This window comes from Narcine bancroftii, chromosome 4 (genome assembly GCF_036971445.1).
Source record: "Narcine bancroftii isolate sNarBan1 chromosome 4, sNarBan1.hap1, whole genome shotgun sequence".
Lineage (NCBI taxonomy): Eukaryota > Metazoa > Chordata > Chondrichthyes > Torpediniformes > Narcinidae > Narcine > Narcine bancroftii.
In genome coordinates, this window is record NC_091472.1 from 245,521,485 (window position 1) to 245,544,033 (window position 22,549).

The 22,549-nt window shown below is 39.5% G+C and overlaps 1 protein-coding gene and 1 long non-coding RNA gene across 10 annotated transcripts in view; one reads left to right on the forward strand and one right to left on the reverse strand.

The window, feature by feature from the left end:
• The window catches only part of LOC138761815 (E3 ubiquitin-protein ligase HECW2-like), a 333,777-nt gene extending 328,444 nt beyond the window's left edge, over positions 1-5,333 (forward strand). For all 8 annotated transcript variants that reach the window (XM_069934590.1, XM_069934589.1, XM_069934588.1 and 5 more), the window contains one exon: positions 4,727-5,333. In XM_069934590.1, the coding sequence (XP_069790691.1) occupies positions 4,727-4,838 (112 nt within the window). In that variant the 3' untranslated portion in view covers positions 4,839-5,333. The remainder of the gene's footprint in view (positions 1-4,726) is intronic.
• The window catches only part of LOC138761816 (uncharacterized), a 43,417-nt gene that overhangs the window by 16,472 nt on the left and 4,396 nt on the right, over positions 1-22,549 (reverse strand). For both annotated transcript variants that reach the window (XR_011356525.1, XR_011356524.1), the window contains exons 2-4: positions 13,954-14,038; positions 4,736-4,803; positions 1,663-1,832 (exon numbers count right to left, since the gene is read on the reverse strand). This is a non-coding gene — a long non-coding RNA (uncharacterized lncRNA). The remainder of the gene's footprint in view (positions 1-1,662; positions 1,833-4,735; positions 4,804-13,953; positions 14,039-22,549) is intronic.

Consider the following 22,549-nt stretch of genomic DNA (forward strand, 5'->3'; position numbering starts at 1 on the left):
GTATTGTAAGGGGGACCGGGCTGAAGTCAACATAGGTCTTTTTGCTATCCAGGTGATCTTCTATAGAGTGGAGGGTCAGCAAAATGGCATCCGCTGTTGATCTATTGTGACAATAATGAATTGAAGTTGGTCTTGTTGTTTAGACGTGTTGATTTGCTCATTAATTAACCTCTCAAAGCATTTCACAGAGGGCATAAATGCCACTGGCCAATAGTCACTGCTCTTGATGTGATGGATTTCCTTTTGAAGAACATGGGGATCTCTGACTGTAGCAGTGAGAAGTCTAGCCTGTTGATGTGCGGAGGTGTTGAGGATGTGGCCATACAGAATCTGGTACAGATGCTTTACTGAAGATTCTTTTCACGTCAGCCCCAAAGTCTGGGAGTCACTGGGGCCTTTGGGGAGGTTCATGATAATGCATCATTGTTTTACCTTTTGAAGCAAGCATGGAAGACATTGAGCTCATTTGGAAGAGATGTTTTGCAGTTAAGGATACTACCTTGTTTTGCCTTCAAGGTTGTAACAGCTTTGAACCTCTGCCATAGATGCTGAGCATTTGTCTGAGATTCTATCTGGAGTGGTCTTTATGCATTGGTAATGGCTTTTCAGAGGTCATACCTGCACTTTGTCTTCCATGTCTCTGAATTGTCTAACAACACAAATCTTGTCTTCATCAATTTATGGATTTCTTGATTGTTAGGATATACCTGGATAGTCTTAGTACAAACAAATTCAACCTTGGGTTTTTTGATAAAGATGTAAAACACGAAAATCTGCAGACGCTGCGATTGTCATAAAAATCAAGAAATGCTGGAGGAATTCAGCATGTCTCGCAGCATCCATAGGAGATAGATATTTTCCCAACATTTCAGACCTGAACCCTTCTTCAAGGTATGAGGAAAAAGCAAGCAAGGGCTCAATATTAAAAGGCTGATGAAAAGGGAAGAATGGGAGGGGGAGGAGTTCAGGCTACGAAATAAAAGGAATTAATTGTTAATTGGATATGATAAGAGGACAGGAGAGAGGAAAGGTGAGAATTGATTTTGGGTCTGTGGAAGGAGACGGGAAAGATGGGGGGAGGGGAGGAGGGAGATGGGGCTGACAGAAACCAGTAAAGTTGATGTTCATGCCATCTGGTTGGAGAGTGCCTGGATGGAATATAGAGTGATGTACCTCCAATTTGTAGGTGGTCTCAGTCTAGCAATCAGCAAGGGAATGGAGCAGGGAATTGAAATGAGTTGCCACTGGTAGATCCACACTATTCCAGCAGGCATAGTTGCTTGCCCTGCACTTTTGCTCACACCTCGAGGAAGGGCTCAGGCCCTTTGTGACATTAGGGGTGGCACGGTTAGTGTAGTGGTTAGCACAGTACTATTATCATGCCAGTGACACTGGTTCAAATCCCGCGCCGACTGTAAGGAGTTTGTACGCTTTCCCCATGTCTCTGTGGGTTTGCCTTGGTCTCCTCCCACATCCCAAAGAGGTACAGGGCTTGTAAGTTAATAAGTTACATGAGTGTATTTGAACCGTGTGGGCTCAATGGGCTGTCAAGGCATGTTACCATGTTGTACCTCTAAATTAATTTTAGATCCTCTGTCAAATCCCTGAACATGGCCCAGTCCTGATGTTGCAGGAAACATGCTGGTGGTAATTTTGGAGTACCTTATTTAAGTTGGCCTGGTTGAAGTCCTTGGTGATGAAATGCTCCACTGCTAGCTTAAAATCTGTCCATGTGGTGTTGTGGACTGGAGTCAGGACAACGGAGATGAATTCCCTCAGGAGGAAGTAGGGTTGGCACTTCAGTTCTAGGTGTTCTAGGTGAAGGGAGTAACCTGGGACAGAATCACAAAATCTGAGCACCACAAAGAGATGACCATGAAGCAGACACGAGCACTATGAAGGCCACACCATTCTAAGTGTTCTTATGCTGCATCAATGGAATAATTATTTCAATGTACTGATGTTGAAATATTTTATAACTAAATAAGAGATTTTTAAACAGAAACAATTTAAACAGTAAAGTCTGCAGATGCTGTGATTGTAGTGCAATACTCAAAAGTGATGGAGAAACTCAGCAGGTCATGGAGAATCTTTGGAAGTAAAGGGTAACTGACATTTGTCAAGGCAGGCGTTTGAATAGAAGGTGGGGATAGGAGAGGAGGGAAGAAAGGGCAAGGGGGAGGAGCACAAGCTTAAAGGTAGATGTTGGTGGGAGGGTAGAAGAGAAAAGAGCTGAGAAGTGATGGGAGAAGGGGTAGCTCTCTGATTGGGAAGGGAACACAGTGGGGAGCTAGAGGAAAGGAGACTGACTGGGATAGAGAGAGACTTGGGGGAGGGGTTGAACAGAAAGTCGATGTTAATGCCATCTAGTTGGAAAGTGCCCAGATAGAATCTGAGATGTTGTTCCTCCAATTTGTGGGTATCCTAGGTTTGGATAGGAGAGAGAGGAAGGTGAGAATTGACTGGGGGAAAGGAGCTCTCTATCCTGATGACTCCTTTCTTCTAGCTCTCTCTCTTTTTCTCCTTTCCTCTAGATCTGTTACAGAGCCCCCAACATCCCCTCCCTCCTCCAGTCAATTGTCACGTTTCCTCTTTTCTATGTCCCATCATATCCAATTAACACCTTTTGTACTCCTGCTGCCCATTCTTCCCTTGCCAGCTTTTTAATTTTGGCACCTTCCTACTTTTTACACAAACTTTAAAGTAGGGTTCAGGCCCGAAATGTCAGATGTATATCTTTATCCCCTGTGAATGCTGCAAGACCTGCTGAGTTCCCCCAGCATCTCTGTGTTTTTACTACAATCACAGGATCTGCAGACTTTCATGTTTCATCCCTTGAAGAGACCACAGTGGAGAAGCTAACTTCTTCAGGCTAGGCATCCCTCAAACTGACTCTGTGGATTGCACCACCATCACAGAGTCTGAGACTTTGCTGCTTAACTCTTCAGCTGCTCCACTGTGAAGTCTCTTCGACGGATGGATACCCTGAAGAAGTTGGAGACTTTCCTGTTTAACGCCATTAACTTAAATTTCCTATGATCGCTGCATGTCCCGCTGAGTTTCTCATGCACTTCTGTGTATTGCACTATAACAATGGTTCCCAAATTTTGTCGGGCTGCTGCCCACTTTGGCCTCCAGGCCAAATGCTGAGTACCTACCCCCATACAACAGCATGAGAGGGGTTAGTGGCATCGCTGGGTGGGATGGAGGGCAGGTAGTGGCGTCGCTAAGCAGGGTGGGAAGGTTAGTGGCCGTGCTGAGTGTGGTGGGGTAGGGGAGGTAGTGGTGGTGCTGAGCAGGGTGGGGGTTAGTGGCGCCGCTGAGCGGGGTAGGGGAGGTAGTGGTGGTGCTGAGCAGGGTGGGTAGTTAGTGATGGTGCTGAGCGGGTAGGGGTTTAGTGGTGGTGCTGAGCAAGGAGAAGGCAGTTAGTGATAGCACTGAGCATGTTTGGTGGTTTAGTGGCGGAGCTGAGAGAGGGGTGGTGGCAGCGCTGAGGGGGGGTGGTGGCAGCGCTGAGTGGCACGAGAGGGTTAGTGGCCGTGCTGAGTGGGATTGGGGGGGTTAGTGGTGGCACTGAGTGGGGTGGTTGGTGGGTAGTGGTGGCGCTGAATGGTGTGGGGGGGTAGTGGGGCACTTGGGGGGATGGTGGTGGTGAGAGGGGGTAGAGGCAGCACTGAGAGGGCAGTAGTTACGCCAATACAACATGGTGGCCTGAGACCAGCTCTTGCAAGAACGCCCTATTGCTGTTTATTTTGCTCATCCCAAGACTTGCCGGAAAATTACTGCACTGGCTTCTTCATTAATCTTTACAGCAAACTGAATAATAACAAGACTGAAGGTTTGGACTTCCCCCTTATTTCTCACCACCCCCTGACCGCCCCCTTTTCCCTCATCATCCCCTTGGATCTTTCCACCGCCCACAGTGGGGCAGCAATACCCACTTTGGAAATTACTAGACTAGAATCCCACTGCCTACCGACTTTCCAGTTTAACGGCTAAAAAATACTCATATTTTTGGATAGGTGTCCGGTGAATTCCGAGGAAGGGCAAATAAGAAGTAAAAAGACAGGGTAATTATATTTAAAAAAATGTTTTCAGCAGCTGTATTTCTGAGATTATAAGATACTGCACTGCTACAAATATATTAGATGGGAGAATACAGTATTCTATTTTAACAGTAAAGTCTGGAAGTAGGTATCTTACTGTCACTGACACCTTTGAAACCTCACTTGAACGTTAATCATTTTCCTTCTCCATAATTCGATCAAAAACATCTGACATGATAATCAGATCTGTTTGGTTATTAAAATGTGTTGTATTAAAATATGTTGTCTTTTCCTGAAACCTTGAAGATCTGCAATAATGCTCCAGCCATTATGTCTTTTCATGGGAAAGTCATTCAAATAATTTCAATTTAGCTTTAGCTATGCTGTATTTTGGTACTTTCATGCTTTCAGCAAGTATTAGAGGTGCACCTCATAAATTTTGGAATGATAACAAATCAGCTTGTGTAGGTTATAACAGCAATTGTACTTTAAAAGCAAGGCCTCTTGAATCATTCTAAAGTCACAGATAGATCTCTGTAAATAATCTTTTTTCCTTCTTATTTGAATCTTTAGTGATTCGAGGAGAGTTTAAAAGTTCAAGTGATAACAAAATCCAGAGCTGCTCATATCTCCTATTTTATTATTGTTTTATAATTGTAGAACTTTTATTGGTTTTACAGGGCTCATACCTGTTTCAATCGGTTAGATCTCCCGCCATACCCATCATTCTCTATGCTGTATGAAAAAATGTTGACTGCTGTGGAAGAAACAAGCACTTTTGGACTCGAGTAACAAGATGTTTTGAAATTCAAGCACATTACTTTTCTCATACACTTTCTTGAAGAGGATGCGAGGGAATTTTCAGTCCCACTTCAGTGAATTTTGTGGGATTTGGATGAACAAAGCAATGACCTTATCTTTATAAGAACTGGTGAAGAGAAAGCATGCATGTGAAAGTTGAAGATGACTAAATCCAGACAGTTATGGTACATGTTCCCTGAATTATTATGTATCTGTTATGAAAAGTAAAGGGACAGAACTGCAAACCTTACATGCAGTATCTTGCTGCTACTGATGTTGAGTATAAAATGACTATTTTTATGTGAAGTAAAGCACTTAAGAAATGACAGATTCTACAGAGATTGGTTAACATTTCTCTGAATAACTGAATCCTATGAAAGTGGGTGATTTTTTTAATGAGATTCACTTCAAATCCTGTTTTGGTGTTTTTTTTTAAATGTGACATGCCTATACCTTCTAATTAAAACAATGTACTTGTTAATGAAATATTGCTCTTCATATACCTGATATTGCATGGTATCACAATTGCAAAATATGGAAAGTACAATTACAGCTCTTTTGTCAGTATGACACACTGAAGACATCATTTATGAAATTTAGTTTTATTTAATATTTTTAATAGATTCTGTTCAAGTCTTGTATGATCTTTAAATTATCCAAAATGAACATGAGACAGATGTCTGGCAGTGCATACTTTCTGCATACTCTAACTAAAATTGTTTAGGTGAACTGCTCCAGGGGGATTAGAAAGTCTGGTCTCTTTTTTTATTGTATAGAAACAAATGTTTTCAAGAATAAGATTTTTTAAATAATTGCACTGAATGTACCAAAGTATGAAAGGGTAAATTCTACTGTTCACATAAGTTGTGTGCATGATAAAATGTGCAAATTTATCAAAGCAAATTTTCAGAGATTATATTGTACAGCAATACAAAAAAAATATCTTGAGTCATTAAAAAAATTGTCCCTGCCTCCCAAACGAAGTAGAATAAATAACTTTGCAGCATTAAATCAGATAGGCGTTCTGTGAAAAATTAACAATATTTAATAAATAAATAAGATTCAAATTACTGTAAAACAGAGTATTCAAAAGTATATGAATGGGTAGTCTTTAGATTGAAGAGACGTTATGCATCACATTACGCTATTAAGAATGATTCGTAAAATAAAATGATATCAAAAGGGCTCTGTGAAACTTTACTGATGCAGAATACTCTGTTTTCTAGTATTTATTGCCCATGTAAAATTCCAGGTTTCTTTTATTATTAACATTTGAAAATAATGCATACAATTAACTTGTGCTGTTTTAGATGAATAATGCTCAAGGTCATTCAAAAATTAAACTGTTGGCTGATTCCACCTGCATTGAATTCGTCCATCGTTATTGAATGAAGATCTACCGGGACCAACGCCTGAAGAGGGCGCACAAAATCAGTGAACCGGTGCGGACTCGAAAGGCCAACATGGCCTGTTTCCGCTCCGTAAATGGTTATATGGTTCTTCAACAGTTTTGCCTACGTTTTAAGCATTGCACTAATGTGAAGAAAAACTGTTTCTAGTTTAAAAAGATTTTAAAAAATATTTCTAATTTACATTGGTTTTTGAATTCTGGAAAAGAAAACTTGATTAAATTTGTATCCTACTTTGCACACAAATTTTGCATCCCTGAATCACTTTTGCCCATCCACACCCTATCCATGCGCACAGTCCATAATATTGTAATGGGCCTGATGGCAATAGTAAAGCAGTTCACAGATTCGATTTCAGTGATGCATCCTTTAAGAATTCCTTGCCAATATTTTTTGGTCTGCACTGTTAATGTGAGCTATCCATTGATAATGATATTCATGATGGGGTCATGCTGAAATATACATCATTCAATAATGTAAAAGACTTGGCAGAAATACAATTTTTCATGAAAATGAAACATTTCACTCTGGTCACAGCATAAGCACTGACATTTCTGGTACTCAACCCCATTTTTATAAGGTTACTAATTATATATATTATTTGTCACTTAAGTTCACATATTCTTTGTCACTAATCATAGTCACCCACATTTTCAAGATCACAAATCTCACTTAAATCAATTTATTGAGATTATGCAGAAATTTGTACACAATGCTATTTAAATATGCTGAAAATACTTAAGATTATCGTAGTCAATTATGATTTAATGAAAATGTTTTTAAAGTATCAAAATATGAATTACTTTGTTTTATTTTCATAATGTATATATATTTTATTTTAAACCATGTTATGTCATTTAAAAATAATTGAAAATAAAAATTCATAGAAACATTAGTGAATGGCAACCTGTCTTTGTTACTAATTTAGAATTGTTACATTAAATTCCAACTTCTAGCTACAAGTTCATCAAATGGATGAGCTGATAAATTTTACCCAATACAAAGTTACAGAAGTTGCTTTTATTTGTCAATTCTGATAACCTTTCAAATGCGGACACTATCGCAGGTGAGGTGTTCTATAGCCACGTGTGGAAAACTGGAGGGTGGCTGTTGTGCCTATATTTTTAAAAAAATATTTGTAAGGATAAGCCAGAAATTGTTTTGACCAGTGGTGGAAAATTACTGGAGAAAGTTCTGTCAGACAGAATCTATCTGAATTTGGAAAGGTAACAACTGGCTGACCAGGGAGTCAGATTTGTTCACTGTATGACAGAGTATATAGGTATGTTTTTGGGAGATACACTGGGAAAGGTTTGTTAGAGTAGGTTACATACAAACACTTTAAAACAGATTTTGTTTGAAATACTGGAGCTCTGCCCCATGCTTGACATATCGGGGGCTCAGAGCTTTTGCAAGAGCTTTGAAGGGTGCTCAAGAGACTTCACTAATGGATTGTTGTTTACAAAAGGTAATAGATGAAAGATCTTGTTGGAGCTGCAGGTTGTCTGGAAGAGGGTCATGTGGTTTTGCAAGCAGAAAGAGTCAAACAGATTTTTCTCTCTGTGTGTCAGAGAGACACACAGAGATCATTTGTACAGTGTTACAGCCAGCAGAAGTAGCTGGGACTGGAACAGGACAAGCTGGCAAGCTTATGGAAAGCCTTTTTGGAAGACAGTCTGGTCAAAGCCCTTCAGGTTCATGCAAGAGGAGAGGACTGGCTGTCTAATGTTTCATTTGGAATAAAAGAAACAAAAACGAACTCTGTGGTGACCTGAAAGAAAGAGGTTATCATCTGGAGAACCCTGAAGGGGCAAGTTTTGTCAGCAAGACACTGGAGTGGCTGATGGAAGTACATCAGTTGTGGATGTCCTGGAACAACAAATCTCTCTCTCTGAAAATTGACAAGAATCTTCCTGAGCAGTAACCATTTACCTTTCAAGCACCAAATCCTGGTGAACTTTATAAATGTTCAATTCTGTGCACAGAATAAGAATTGCCTGCAACCAGTGAACTTTGGAGGAATGAGAAGTTAGAAGATTTGAATGGCAAGTTTTTTCCACGTAAGTGGTGGGAATATGGAATAAGCTGTCAGAAGAAGAAGTAGAATTGTGTACAGTAGAGTTAGGCACAGTTGGCCTAGTGGTTAGCGCAATGCTTTTAGAACACCAGTGATTGAGACCGGACCGGCGTTGGAATCCCACACTGTAAGAAGTTTGTATGTTCTCCCCCATGTCTACAGAAGTTTTCTCCAGGGACCCCAGTTCAAAAATGTACCAGGGTGTTGATTAATGGGGTGTAAATTTGGCGGCATAGACTTGTAGGCCCGAATTCGCCTGTTGCAGTGTTATATGTCTAAATTTTATAAAAATACATATAGAATGTATAAAATACATTTGGACAGGTGCAAGGATATGAAAGGTGTGGAGAACTCTGCACCAAATGTAGGCAAATGGGTCTAGCTAAGATTGGCATCTTGGTGGGCATGGATGAGTTAGACCAAAGGCCTGTTTCTATACTCAATGATACAGATGCCCTGGTGTGTTGAAGAGAAAATTGGCAAATTGAATTCAATTCAGAAAAAAATATAATGTAATGCATTTGGAGGGATGCAACAAGTCAGGAATATACAGTAAAGAGTAGTGTGGAAGAACATAGGGATCATGGAGTGCATGTTCACAGATCCTCAGTAAGAAAGGTTGATATGGGTGTTTTATATCAACTGAGATGCATGATAGAAAATGGGGAGGTTATGCCCATGTGCAACATTAGTTGGGCTTCAGCTTTTAAAAAAAATGAAAAAAAGCAAAAAAAAAAGCAATCATTGCATCTCAGCCTTGATGAATGCCCAGTCCTCTGTGTGGTAGTGCCTGCTTTTTGTAGCAATTGGTCTGCACGCTCAGATTGGAGAACAGAGGAGGTGGAAAAACAGCAAATGTCATCAGAATTTTGAAATTTTCCGTTCAAAACCATAATGGGAGGGAGAGGACTAGAATACTCCAAGGTCATATTTTTAAAGTAACACAAGTCAAGACCCAGCAAAACCAGAGTACGTAAATTCTTAAGTACATACAGTTTGAACTTACTGAATTCCCCCTCCTGTAAAGATAAATGAACGATATAATGTTCTTGAATATTTACTGACTGCGTATGAGACGCTAAATCAATACAATAAATAATTAGCAGGATACACTTTGAGTTTGAGATTTTGGACTGTCTCTGCATCTATGAAGCTCTCAGTGGAGACAGAGTCAATTAAGCATTTCAGTTTATGCCTGTTAACCCACGCCTTTGTCATGGAACTGTTCAGTTGGTGTGGTATCTCCTGGTCCAAAACCATTGCTGCCAAGACTCTGGAGATGCTGTCGTTCCTCTCGCTGGAGTTGCTCGCCCCATTTGGATCCTCATGCAGACAAGATGAGTGGGGCCACAAGGCGCGGCAAGATGGCCACTCTCCTCCTCCTTCCACCATTGTAAATGGCGTGGAATTCGTACGCCAGCAAGATGGCAGAGACCATGCGGTGCAGCAAGATGGCCGTACTCCCTCCTTGTTGGATGAATATAGTACTGATTTTGAAACGTGGCAAGATGGCCACCAGGCTTTCCTGCATTATTGCTCTCACCACGTGGCCTCTCTGGAAGACCATGATGTACAACACTGGCACCCGGAGGCGGGGTTTGGGTTTTCAGCTTACCTTAGTTGGCCTGTCAGGGGTCGCGCATGTGTTGGACCTCTCAACGCTCCCCCTCGACCTACAGACTTTCACCCAGAGCCCCTTTTTACCATAACTGGAGCAGATGGAGTCTTTAGCTGAGCATAGAGTTCCTGGGTGCTGTTGCCGACCGCAGAAGAAATATCCCGAGGCTGCTGCCACCAGAGCCAATGCAGCGTGTGGCGTCACTCCGGGACCCAGGTCCCCAAGAAGGGTCCTTCCACCTTCCAAATTATCGGCTCCCATGTTGGGCCATCTCCAGTGACATGGCCAGTTGTCAGGTAGCGCTGCGCTGCCTTTCTCCAGCAACTGGTGCCGAATGTATTTGGACCGCACACCAGTGACTAAAGTATCCCGGATCTGCTCATCCTCCCGTTCTTGGGCTGTGCTGTCCTCATATTCGCAGTTCCTCGCGAATGCTTGTAGGATGAGGACATAGTCCTCAACAGACTCACTAGGCCGCTGCTTCCATTGCGAGAGTTGATGCCTCGCTCGGATGATGTTTTGGGGCCTCATGTAATGGGCCTTAAGCTTCTCAACATTCACTGTGAAAGTCATACAGTCCCTGATGATTAGGGATCCTTTGGGTCCGACGCTAGAGAGGAGCGCTGACCTCTTGAGCTCATCTGTTGAGTAGACCTCTTGTGTGGCCATCAGGTACATTTGGAAGCACTCCAGCCAGTACGTGAATTTTTCTGGGGCCTCCGGGGACAGAGGGTCAATTGAGGAGCATCACAGGCTTCAACAGCGCTTCCATCCCGTTCTTTATTGAATAAAATTGTACGACAGAGAGCACTCAAGACCAGGGAGAGTATAACAATAAGAGTATTCAATAAGAATGGCACACATGGTCTGTGGACTGAACTGGGGTTTTGGCGGGGATCCAGGGTTTATATCAGGATATGTAGGGGCAGAGTCAGGGGAGGAGCCAGTTCTTTGAGCATCACAGCAGTAGTGAATTCCCAGTTCACTACACTCAGCAGATCAAAAAACGTACTTCATGCAGCAAAGGTAAAGATGCATAACCAACCAGATGTATACCTTGGTGAAGGGCTCAAGCCCAAAATGTTGTAATTGAGAATTTTTTAAAATGATCATGGATCAGGATAGTTATGAAGAGAATGGATAGAGATAAACTGTTTGTGGAAGAGAGAGGAATCAGAGGGCAAAGATAAAGGCAATTGGCAGAAGAGCCAAAAGTGAGAATAAGAAAAACAATTTTATTCAATGAAATCTTAGTATTTGGAATGTGATACCAGCTTGGGAAGTGATGGGGTGGGAAGGGAAGATGGCAACTGATTTAATCATGGTGTTCAAAAGGAACCTTGATATTTATTTGAAGGAGGGAAAAAATTGGAAGACTACAAGGAGGAAAGAAGAAAATGGAGCATACTGGATTACTCACATACAATCGGCACAACTTGATGGGCTAACTGACCTTCTTCCATGTTGTAATCCTGTGATTTGCTGAAGTATAACTTTGATAGTCAGTGCAGGGCTTGCATATGAATTTTCAATTTCATAAATTCATAGTGCCACATACAGAAACCACTCCTTTTGAAATTGAATACAATATTGGATTTCTTATTTTAAATACAATTTATTTAAGGCTATTGTAGGATCTCATTATGAAATGAAATTGACATTTCAATTCAAAGACAACATTTTAAGAATGAATCATATAATGATAATCAATAATTTGATAATGAATCAACGGAAATCACTCTCTGTTATTGCTTAAAGAAGCATGCCAGTAAGTATAGGTTTCATTTCCTTTGGTTGTTGTCAGTAAACCTGAAAAAGATTCTTCTTTGTTGAAAACTGGGATTAAAAATAAAAAAATAATAATTTTGCCAAAATCTGAAAATCACTGGTAAAGAAGGCAATTGCCAATATTTAAGAGATTTTCAGTACAAATATTCAATCTATTTTAACACTTTACTCTTCACTAACTTCCTGAATCTTCATGCTTATGCTTAGCTATCAAAATAAGTTGCATTTTCAGGGCACAGCTTTGGCCAGAGATGGAAGAAAAGTGCCTAATGTTAAAAAGCAGCCCAATGCTTTTTTTTGAGAAATGGTAGATAAATATAAATACTGGAGATACAATTACTTTCAACAAGATGTGATAGTTCAACCCTGCTGTCAAGATAGAAAGACAAGCACAAGAATACAAAAACCTTTATTACAATTACACTCGCGGGAATCAGTGATATTAATGTCAGGTAGACCCAATGTCACCCTTAGTTAATACCAGAATCTCATTTGAAGGTTCAAATGAAACAGTAAAATATTTAAGGCATATTCTTCCATACAAATCTGATTGGCATCTTTTTGAACCCATTGTTACAAGCTTATGTTTTACATTTTGCATATCTCCTTTCTAAACACAGGAAAATGTCTGATGTCAATCAGTTATTTACATGTACAGTCATAATTAAAAGATATAATTTCTTGCATAGGAAATTGGCAGAAGTCTGGAAATTGCTTCTAATACACAGGAACATCCGTGTTCTGTATGCCTAAGTTTTAGTCTTTAATTATCACATGTAAATGGTTGGTCTCACAATAGAGAAAGAAACTTCTAGGCTGGGACAATATTACATTGAAACTTAACTGGCGCCTTAGCACGGACATGCAAGTATTTTTGGTTATCGACAGCTATTGTGCAGTTTGACAGTTAATCAGCTACTGTTTGCCCGGGAAATTATCGATGAATGGAAACCGCTCTCTTGACAGACCCAGTGTGATCACTAATATGCATTAACAATTCGTAACTGTGAATGACTACTCATGAATAGTTAAAGTATCAATAGGGGTTTACAAATTGGATTGTAACATAAGTTTAACCTGCCAATTTGGCAGGTTATCTATACGTGTACAGGCCAATTAGTGGGTAGAATTTAAAAAAAAAACAGCACAGGTAGGCAGACCACATTCCCTGCCGGCCTGACAGCACCCCCCCCCCTCCCCCGGGCCTCAACAGTGTTCTGACTCTACCACTTACCCTTTGGAGGCCAACACACGGATCAGGGGATTCCCTGAGGGCCTCTGGCAATGCAGTGTGTGCGCAATATGTCACTCATCGCATCACCAAAGGGGCAGGAGCTCCCCCAGTTGCCGTTCAACCAAGCAATTTAGGGTCCATTGTGTGAGGGGCTGCAGGGGCCCATTTACGGGTAGGATACACGCTTCCCGAGCAGCCCCAGTTTGTAAACGCCTCAGTTTCGGGAAGAAACCTTTGTAAACTGCTCAGAAGAATGTATATTTTAGTGTACTTTTGAATTGTCAGCCAAATCAGTTTAGTCTGGGGGTGTGGGGGAAGTTTGTGGCACATTGCAGTAACATAATTGAAACCTTGGATTTGTACAAGGGATCCGTCTTCTATGAGCTTCAGTATTAAAAAATGGCTTTGGATGATGGCTTTGAATTAATTAGCTTTATTGGCAATTCAGCCTGTCTGGAAGAAGCAGGGCTGCTCAGTACACATGCACATGGTGTTTTTCACAACAGGTTTTAAAGCTAGGGAATTCTGCATTTAATAAAAACAAAATCAGTGGTGCTTTTCTCATAACTAATTTCTGAATTAGATAGAAATTCAAATTTTAACAAAGTAATGGTCTCAAATCTAGGCACTGTTAGGTAAAAGTTAGATTGAGGTGACATCATTCAGAAGGATATTATGATAACACTGCACAGAAGATGCAATTTCATGAAGTGTTGTAAGGTGAAACATTTGGTCAGAAAACTGCATGTTGTTATTGTTGGTTCTAAGACCAAGCAATCTGAAAAATCCAAAATAAACATTCGCGACACACAATGACAGGTGTGCAATTCAAATTCACTGAATAATCTGCAAAATTACTTTTTTAGTAATGATAATCTTAAAACCAATTTGATTCACTAAAGGAGACAACCACCTCCTTTAGGTTGGTACAACATCAAGGGCTGAAGAGCCTGTACTGTGCTGTTATGTCCTATGTTTACCTGGTCCAGCTGATTTATGACTTCAGACAGTGAGCAATGTGGTTGACTCTGAACTGTTCTTTGAAATCGATGAGTATGTCACCAGCTGAAACAGAAAAAAAACAAATGGAAGATGGAGTACTCATCATTGACCAAGACCACAGATTCTCAAGATGGGGTGTGGGAATATTTTGGTGGAGCGTGGGGCTTAAGAATATTTTAGTGGGGCATGGGAATATTTGGGGAAATAATTAAAAAGTTCATTTGAAAAAATAAACTTGGTGTGAAAGATGTGACTTGGAAACACTGTCAGTACAACACAATTTTGGTAACTTCCAAGTAAAATTACTTTGTTCTCTTTATTTTCATAATGTGTTTTTGCTCTTCTGATGTTTCTCCATTGTTTCTCTTATTTTAACAGTTGTTAGCCTTGGTTAACATTATAATTACATTTTTTCTGACCAGTCTTATTATCATCCATTGCAAATTATATTATTGGTGACGAGGATTCCAAATTATCTCAACAATCATGTCTCTGTCCATACCCCTTTACTTTTTCAGTTCAGTAGTGTGTGAGACCTGTATCTGTATGTATCTTTGTGCACTAGCTTATTGGTGGGGTTGGGGGGTGGGGGGGGGGCAGGTCCACCCCAGGCACTAGCCTGAGTAAACACCAAAAATCAGAAAAAAAGGACCCCAGAAAGTGAAGCATGAGGCTAGAACTAGTTTTGATGCACTCTCTGCGAGAAAAAATGTCAGAAACTGGGCTAGTGTTTATTTTTCATTTGTTTTTAGGGTCAGTATTTTTCCTTTGATTCAATCATTACTTTTATTACATTTTTCAATTCTAAGACATAATAAAAATTGATTAATCTGTTTCAGGGAGCTTGCGCTGTTGTATTAATCTGTTTCAGGGAACTCGCACTATTTAGTATATTCAAAATGAGACCAAGCAAGCAAAAGATTCATCAATATTCAGTGGAGTTCTTGAAATTTGGGTTTATACCTGCTGTACATGATGAATGTTCACCTTTTGCCTATTATTCCAACAGATTTTGATAAATGAAAGCAGGTCATCTTGAAGCTCATTTAAGGGTAAAACATCCGAACCATGTCAATTGTGGGGTTGGTGTGGGTCAGTAGGACGAGGAGGGAGAACGTGTTTGGCATGGTCAAGAAGGGCCAAACTGGCCTATTTCTGTGCTGTAATTGTTATATGATTATAGCAATGGGCAATAAATGCTATACTTGTCAGTGACATCCACATCTCAAATAGATCTTAAAAAAAACACAAACAAAACAGTGCTGTTTAAAAGGGTTATAGAGTGCATTTACACAAGGTGGCATTGGAAGCAGAGATGGGTGTTTAAATAACATGTACAAAAGCAAAGATGTTCAGTCAGATCTTTATAGTTTGGCACAACCTAGAATATTTTATAGTATGGAGATGAAATGTTACAAATAGATCACTCATGATCTGATTTCATGGTGCAATGGGTTCAGTCATCTGAGTGGCCTTCTCCTGGTTCTAATTCATATATTTGCAATGGGAGGAGAAACAGTTACAGAGACCTTCTGTCAGAAATTTAGGGATAATTCAAATTAAATTGCAAAATAAATTGGTGAGAGGTAGAGTACAAAATGGAAGTTTGTCCTGTTTGGGAAAAAAAATAGTACAATAGCAGAAATGTAATAGATAAGGTTGAGAGTCCTGAAAACTATGATGAAGGGAATGAACAGTTGAGGGAAAAAGAAATGTTGGAAGAAAAGAGTAAAACAAAAACTTCTGCAGACATTAGGGTCGAGTGCAATACATAAATTTCCTAGAGAAACTCAGCAAATCATGCAGCATCCATAGGAAGCAAAAGGTAACCAACATTTTGGGTTTGAGCTCATCAAACACAGGCAAATGTCTGAATAAAAAGACGGGAGGAATGAGACAGGAGGGGAGGGAGGAAAGAGCAGGCGAGGAGTACAGACTAGCAAGTAGGAGGTCATAGGTGAACACAGGCATCTGGTGCTCATGGTGCACATCAGTGAAACTAGATCCAGACTGGGAGATTGTTTTGTTGAGCACCTTCACTCTGCCTGCTACAATAGCAAGGACCTCTTAGTGGCCAACAATTTTAATTTCACATACTGTTCCCACACCAACATATCTATTCTTGCATGGACAAAATGAGGCTTCCAGCAAAATGGAAGAACACCTTGTATTCAAACTTAGCACTCTGATGGGATTGACATCTCCAATTTCCATTAAATCCCTCTCTCATACTCCTCTGACTCCTTTCCTCCAGCTCCTCATCCCCTTCCCTCTCCTATCAGAGAGCTACACCCATCTCTCTTCAGCTTTATTTCTCTTCCACCCACCCACGTGTATCCACCTATGACCTCTTAATATCTTAGCCTGCGCTCCTTCTTCCCCCATCTCCTCTCCATGTCAGAAGAACGAGTGTTGAAGGTAGTATCTCCTGAACATTTGTAGTGGAGATTTAAGGTTTAACTTTATTTGTTAGATTACTCTTGGTTCCCTCTTTGGAAGGAAAATAGATGATTATTATTTAAAAGATTAAAGATTGCTGCATGCTTTTATCCAGAGGAGTATGTACATGAATCGCTAAAGGTTGGTTTTCATGTGCAACAGGTAATCAAGAAGACAAATAGAATGTTGGCCATTGCTAGGATTGATTTTCAAAGCAGGGAGGTTCTGCTACAACTGTACATAATATTGGTGAGGTTGTATCTTGGGTACTGCGTATAGTTCTGGTCTCATTACTTAAGAGATAAACTGACTTTGGAGGCAGTGAAGAGGTGATTCACCAGGTTGGTTTCAGAATTGAGATGGTTAACCTATGAGCAGGGATTGAGACACCTGGGACTATATTCATTGGAATTTAGAAGAATGAGAGGAGATATAAAAGAAACATATAAAATTATGTAAGGGATAGATAAAACAGAGTTAATAAAGTTATTTCCACTGGAAGCTGAGACGAGACATAGCTTCAAGATTTGAAGAAAATAATTTCAGATGGAGATGAGGATGAACTGATTTTCCCAGAGTAATGAATCTGTGGAATTCTATGATCAAGAAAATAGTAGAGGATTACCTCATCAACTATGTTTAAGACGCAATTAAGATAGATTTTTGCATTGTAAAGGAATTAAGGGTTATCGGGTACAGGCAGGTAGGTTGAGCTGAATCCATGGTCAGATCAGCCATGATCTTATTGAATGGCAGTGTAGGCTTGACAGGATATATGGCCTAATCTTTCTCTCATTTCTTTTGTTTTGTGAGAAAGGTACTTCCATGAACAGTCCAACAGGTCATCTCTAACATTCATACAGACATATACAGTAGAAGGGCAAGAGCACAATTTCAGAATAAAGAAGTGCAGAGAACAATTATCAATTTGTAGAAAGCAAAGGCAGCATTACAGTGCTGCTGTGGGGTTCATTCAGGAGCCTGATAGCTGCAGGGAAGAAAATCTCTTTAAACCTGTTGGTGTGCAAGTTTACATTCTTATGATTACAGAAATATGGCTCTAGGACACCATTCCAGACTCGGCAATACAACTTGATGGCCTTATCTCCTTCAGGGCAGACAGAAATACTGCTGTTTCTGGCAAGACCTGAGGAGGGTGACTGTGCATTTACATCAATGAGAACTGGTACTAATGTTGGTTAACATTATATTTTTTCTGACCAGTCTCATTATCATCCATTGCAAATTATATTATTGATGACGAGGATTCCACTAATGTTGCTGTTGTGAAGACCTTCTGCTCTGCAGAGATGGGAGTATCTCCTGGTGAAATGCAACCCCCTCTACCTGCCCAGGGGATTCTTGGCCTCGCTGATTGCCTCAGTGTTTAACCTGCTTTTGGCTAATTGGGTGAAGCCATGAAGAGGCTTTATAGAGCCATCTGTGAAACCCAGACATCCCACATTGACAGTGCTGTGATTATTCCTGGTGACTTGAATCACCACCAGAGAGTGAGAGCACCAGGTTCCTTGGAGTTCACTTAACAAGTGATTTATCATGGACACTCAACATCTCCTCACTTGTCAGAAAGGCACAACAGTGACTGCACTTCCTGAGAAGATTGAAGCAGGTAAGGCTACTGGCCACTATATGTCAACCCTTCTCTTTTGAGGGCATCTGCTGGCTGTATCATAGTGTGGTATGGATGCTGCAGAGGAATGGATTTGAGGTCAATCCACAGGACCATATGAATGGCAGAGAGGATCATTGGAGTATCCTTCCTACCCCCCCCCACCCCCCGCCACCATCAATGTGATCTACCGGGATCGTTGTCTGAAGAGGGCATGCAAAATTATTGAGAATCCCTTCCACCCAGTACACAGCATCTTTCAGCTGCTCCCATTGGGGAAGAGATACAGGAGCATCACAGCCAGCACCAACCAGCTGAGGAACAGGTTCTTTCCACGTGCAATAAGAATGCTGAACAACCAAAGGAACTGCTCACGTTGACCATCCGAGACTCATATTCACAAAGCAATTCTTTATTTAATTATTTGTTTAGATGAATACTTGTCCTACATATGTATTGTTTGTCTATATGTGTGGTATGTTGGGTTGTATGTTTGCATGCTTTGCACTGAGGACCAGAGAATGCTGTTTCATTGGGTTGTATTTGCACGATCAGATGATAAATAAACTTGACTTGTGCATTCTCTCCAAGGAGAGGAGGTAGAAGAGAATTTGTCTGAGTTGTGATGGGTGCTGCCATTCCAAAGTAATGAAAGATGTGGATGGAGTCCATGAAGGGGAAGGAAGTTTGTGTGATGATCTAAGGTACTTGCATCACCTTCTGAAGCTCCTTCCATTCTTTTTTTAATTTTTAAAAATTTTTCACACTAAATTTTTCATACAATTTCAAAATACACATAAACATTTTCCTCTTGAATATACACAGTGTCATTTTCACCCCTTATCTCCCCCCCCCACCGCTCCCTTCTTCTCACCCCCCTCCCTACCCACTAAACGTTCAACATATACAATACATTCAGCCCATTAAACAATGGCATCACACAATGAAAATAAACAAGAAATTTGTGTCATTTACACACTGGATCAGTTCATTTAGTTTTCTTCTTCTTCTTTCATTTTAGGTGGTGGAGGTCCGCGGTAGGACTTCTCTGTTGTGTTCCATGTTTGGTTCCCAAATTTGTTCGAATACTGTGATGTTATTTCTTAAATTATATGTTATTTTTTCCCAATGGAATATATTTATTCATTTCTATGTACAATTGCTGTATTCTCAGGTTATCTTCTAATTTCCAGGTTGACATAATACATTTTTTTGCAACAGGTAAGGTTATCATAATAAATCTTTTTTGTGCTCCATCCAAATTGAGTCCAAGTTCTTTACTTCTTATATTACTTAGAAGAAAGATCTCTGGATTTTTTGGTATGTTGCTTTTTGTGATTTTATTTAATACCTGATTTCGATCTTCCCAAAACTTTTCCACTTTCTCACATACCCAAATTGCATGTACTGTTGTTCCCGTTTCCTTCTTACAGCGAAAACATCTGTCTGATACTGTTGGGTCCCATTTATTTAACTTTTGGGGCGTGGTGTATAGCCTGTGTAACCAATTATATTGTATCATGCATAACCTTGTGTTTATTGTATTTCTCATAGTTCTGGAACATAGCTTATCCCAGGTTTCATTCTTTATCTTTATGTTTAGAACTTGTTCCCATTTTTGTTTGGGTTTACAGCTTGTTTCCTCGTTCTCTTTCTCTTGCAGTTTGATGTACACGCTTGTTATAAACCTTTTAATTATCATTGTGTCTGTAATCACATATTCAAAATTGCTTCCTTCTGGTAACCTCAGCCTGCTTCCCAATTTGTCCTTCAAGTAGGTTTTCGGTTGGTGGTATGCAAACATTGCACCGTGAGTTATACCATATTTGCACTTCATTTGTTCAAAAGATAATAATTTATTTCCTGAAAAACAATTTTCTATTCTTTTGATCCCTTTTCTCTCCCATTCTCTAAAGGAAAGGTTATCTATTGTGAAGGGGATTAGTTGATTTTACGTCAATCTTAATTTTGGTAGTTGATAATTTGTTTTTTTCCTTTCTACGTGAATCTTCTTCCAAATGTTGAGCAGGTGTGAAGTACTGGTGAATTCCCATGTTGCACTAGCTTTTCATCCCACTTATATAGTATATGTTCAGGTACTTTCTCCCCTATTTTATCTAGCTCTAATCTGGTCCAATCTGGTTTTTCCCTTGTTTGATAAAAATCTGATAGGTATCTTAATTGTGCTGATCTATAATAATTCTTAAAGTTTGGTAGCTATAAGCCCCCTTGTTTGTACCATTCTGTTAATTTATCTAGCACTATCCTCGGTTTCCTCCCTTTCCATAAGAATTTCCTTATTATTTTCTTTAGCTACTTTAAGAATTTCTGTTAGGTGAATTGGTAACGATTGGAACAGGTATTGTATCCTTGGGAAGATATTCATTTTAATGCAATTTACCCTTCCTATCAGTGTTAGTGGTAAATCTTTCCAATGTTCTAAGCCATCTTGTAATTTCTTCATTAATGGCTGATAATTTAGTTTGTGTAGATGGCCTAGATTATTATTTAGTTGAATACCTAGGTATCGGATTGCTCGTGTTTGCCATCTAAATGGTGATTCTTTCTTAAACTCTGTGAAATCCGCATTATTCATTGGCATCGTTTCACTTTTATTTGCATTGATCTTGTACCCCGATACTTCTCCATATTCCTTCAATTTCTTATGTAATTCTTTTATTGATATTTCTGGTTCTGTTAAGTATACTATGACGTCATCTGCAAATAAACTGATTTTATATTCTTTCTCTTTTATTTTTATCCCTCTTATTTTATTTTCTGTTCTTATCAGTTCTACCAGTGGTTCTATAGCTCACGCGAACAGTGAGGGAAATAGTGGACATCCCTGCCTAGTTGACCTGCTTAATTTAAATTGGTTTGATATATATCCATTTACTGTCACCTTCGCCAATGGTCCCTTATGTAATGCTTTAATCCAATTAATATATTTCTCTGGTAGGTTGAACCTCTGTAGTACCTTGAATAAATAATTCCATTCTATTCTGTCAAAGGCTTTCTTTGCATCTAAGGCAACCGCCACTGTTGGCATCTTGTTTCCTTGTACTGTTTGGATTAAGTTAATGAACTTACAGATATTGTCCGCTGTTCGTCTTTTAATAAATCCAGTTTGATCTAGTTTTACTATTTTTGGCACACAGTCTGCCAATCTGTTTGCTAATAGTTTAGCTATTATCTTATAATCTGTGTTAAGTAGAGATATTGGTCTATACGATGCTCGTGTTAGTGGATCTTTCCCTGTCTTTGATATTACTGTAATTATTGCTGTTGTGCATGAATCTGGCATGTTTTGTGTTTATTCAATCTGGTTCATTACTTCCAGGAGAGGAGGAATTAATAAGTCTTTAAATGTTTTATAGAATTCTATTGGGAGTCTGTCCTCTCCCGGCGTTTTATTGTTCGGTAGTTTTTTTAATATATCCTGTATTTCCTCTATTTCAAATGGTTTTATTAATTTATTTTGCTCGTCTTCTTGCAATTTCGGTAGTTAAATTTTAGCTAGAAACTCATCTATTTTGTCTTCTTTCCCTTCATTTTCAGTTCAATATAATTGCTCGTAGAATTCCTTGAAGTTTTCATTGATCTCCGTTGGGTTATATGTAATTTGTTTGTCCTTTTCCCTCGATGCCAATACCGTTCTTTTAGTTTATTCTGTCTTAAGCTGCCAAGCTACTATTTTGTGCGTTTTTTCTCCTAGCTCATAATACTTCTGCTTTGTCTTCATTATGTTCTTCTCCACCTTGTATGTTTGTAGTGTTTCATATTTTATTTTTTTGCCCACCAATTCTCTTCTTTTTGTTGTATCTTCCCTTGTTGCTAATTCTTTTCCTGTACTTGCTATTTCCCTTTCCAGCTGTTCTATTTCCCGATTGTAGTCCTTCATCTTAGTTACATAACTTATTATCTGCCCTCTGATGAAAGCTTTCATTGCGTCCCATAGTAAAAACTTATCTTTCACTGATTCCTTATTTATCTCAAAGTACATTTTAATTTGTCACTCAATTAATTCTCTAAAATCCTGTCTTTTAAGTAGCATGGAGTTTAATCTCCATCTATACGTTCTCGGTGGGACGTCCTCCAGTTCTATTGCTAATAATAGGGGTGAGTGATCCGATAACAATCTAGCTTTATATTCCATTTTCCTAACTCTCCCTTGGATGTGGGCTGACAACAGGAACAGGTCTATTTTTGAGTATGTTTTGTGTCTACCCGAATAATATGAGTATTCCTTCTCCTTTGGGTGTTGTCTCCTCCATATATCCAAAAGTTGCATTTCCTGCATCGATTTAACCATAAATTTGGTTACTTTGTTCTTTCTGCTCATCTCTTGTCCAGTTTTGTCCATCTTTGAGTCCATATTAAAGTTAAAGTCCCCGCCTATCAGTATATTTTTCTGCGTGTCTGCAATCTTCAAAAAGATATCTTGCATAAATTTTGATCCTCTTCATTAGGTGCATATACATTGAGCAAATTCCAAAATTCTGAAT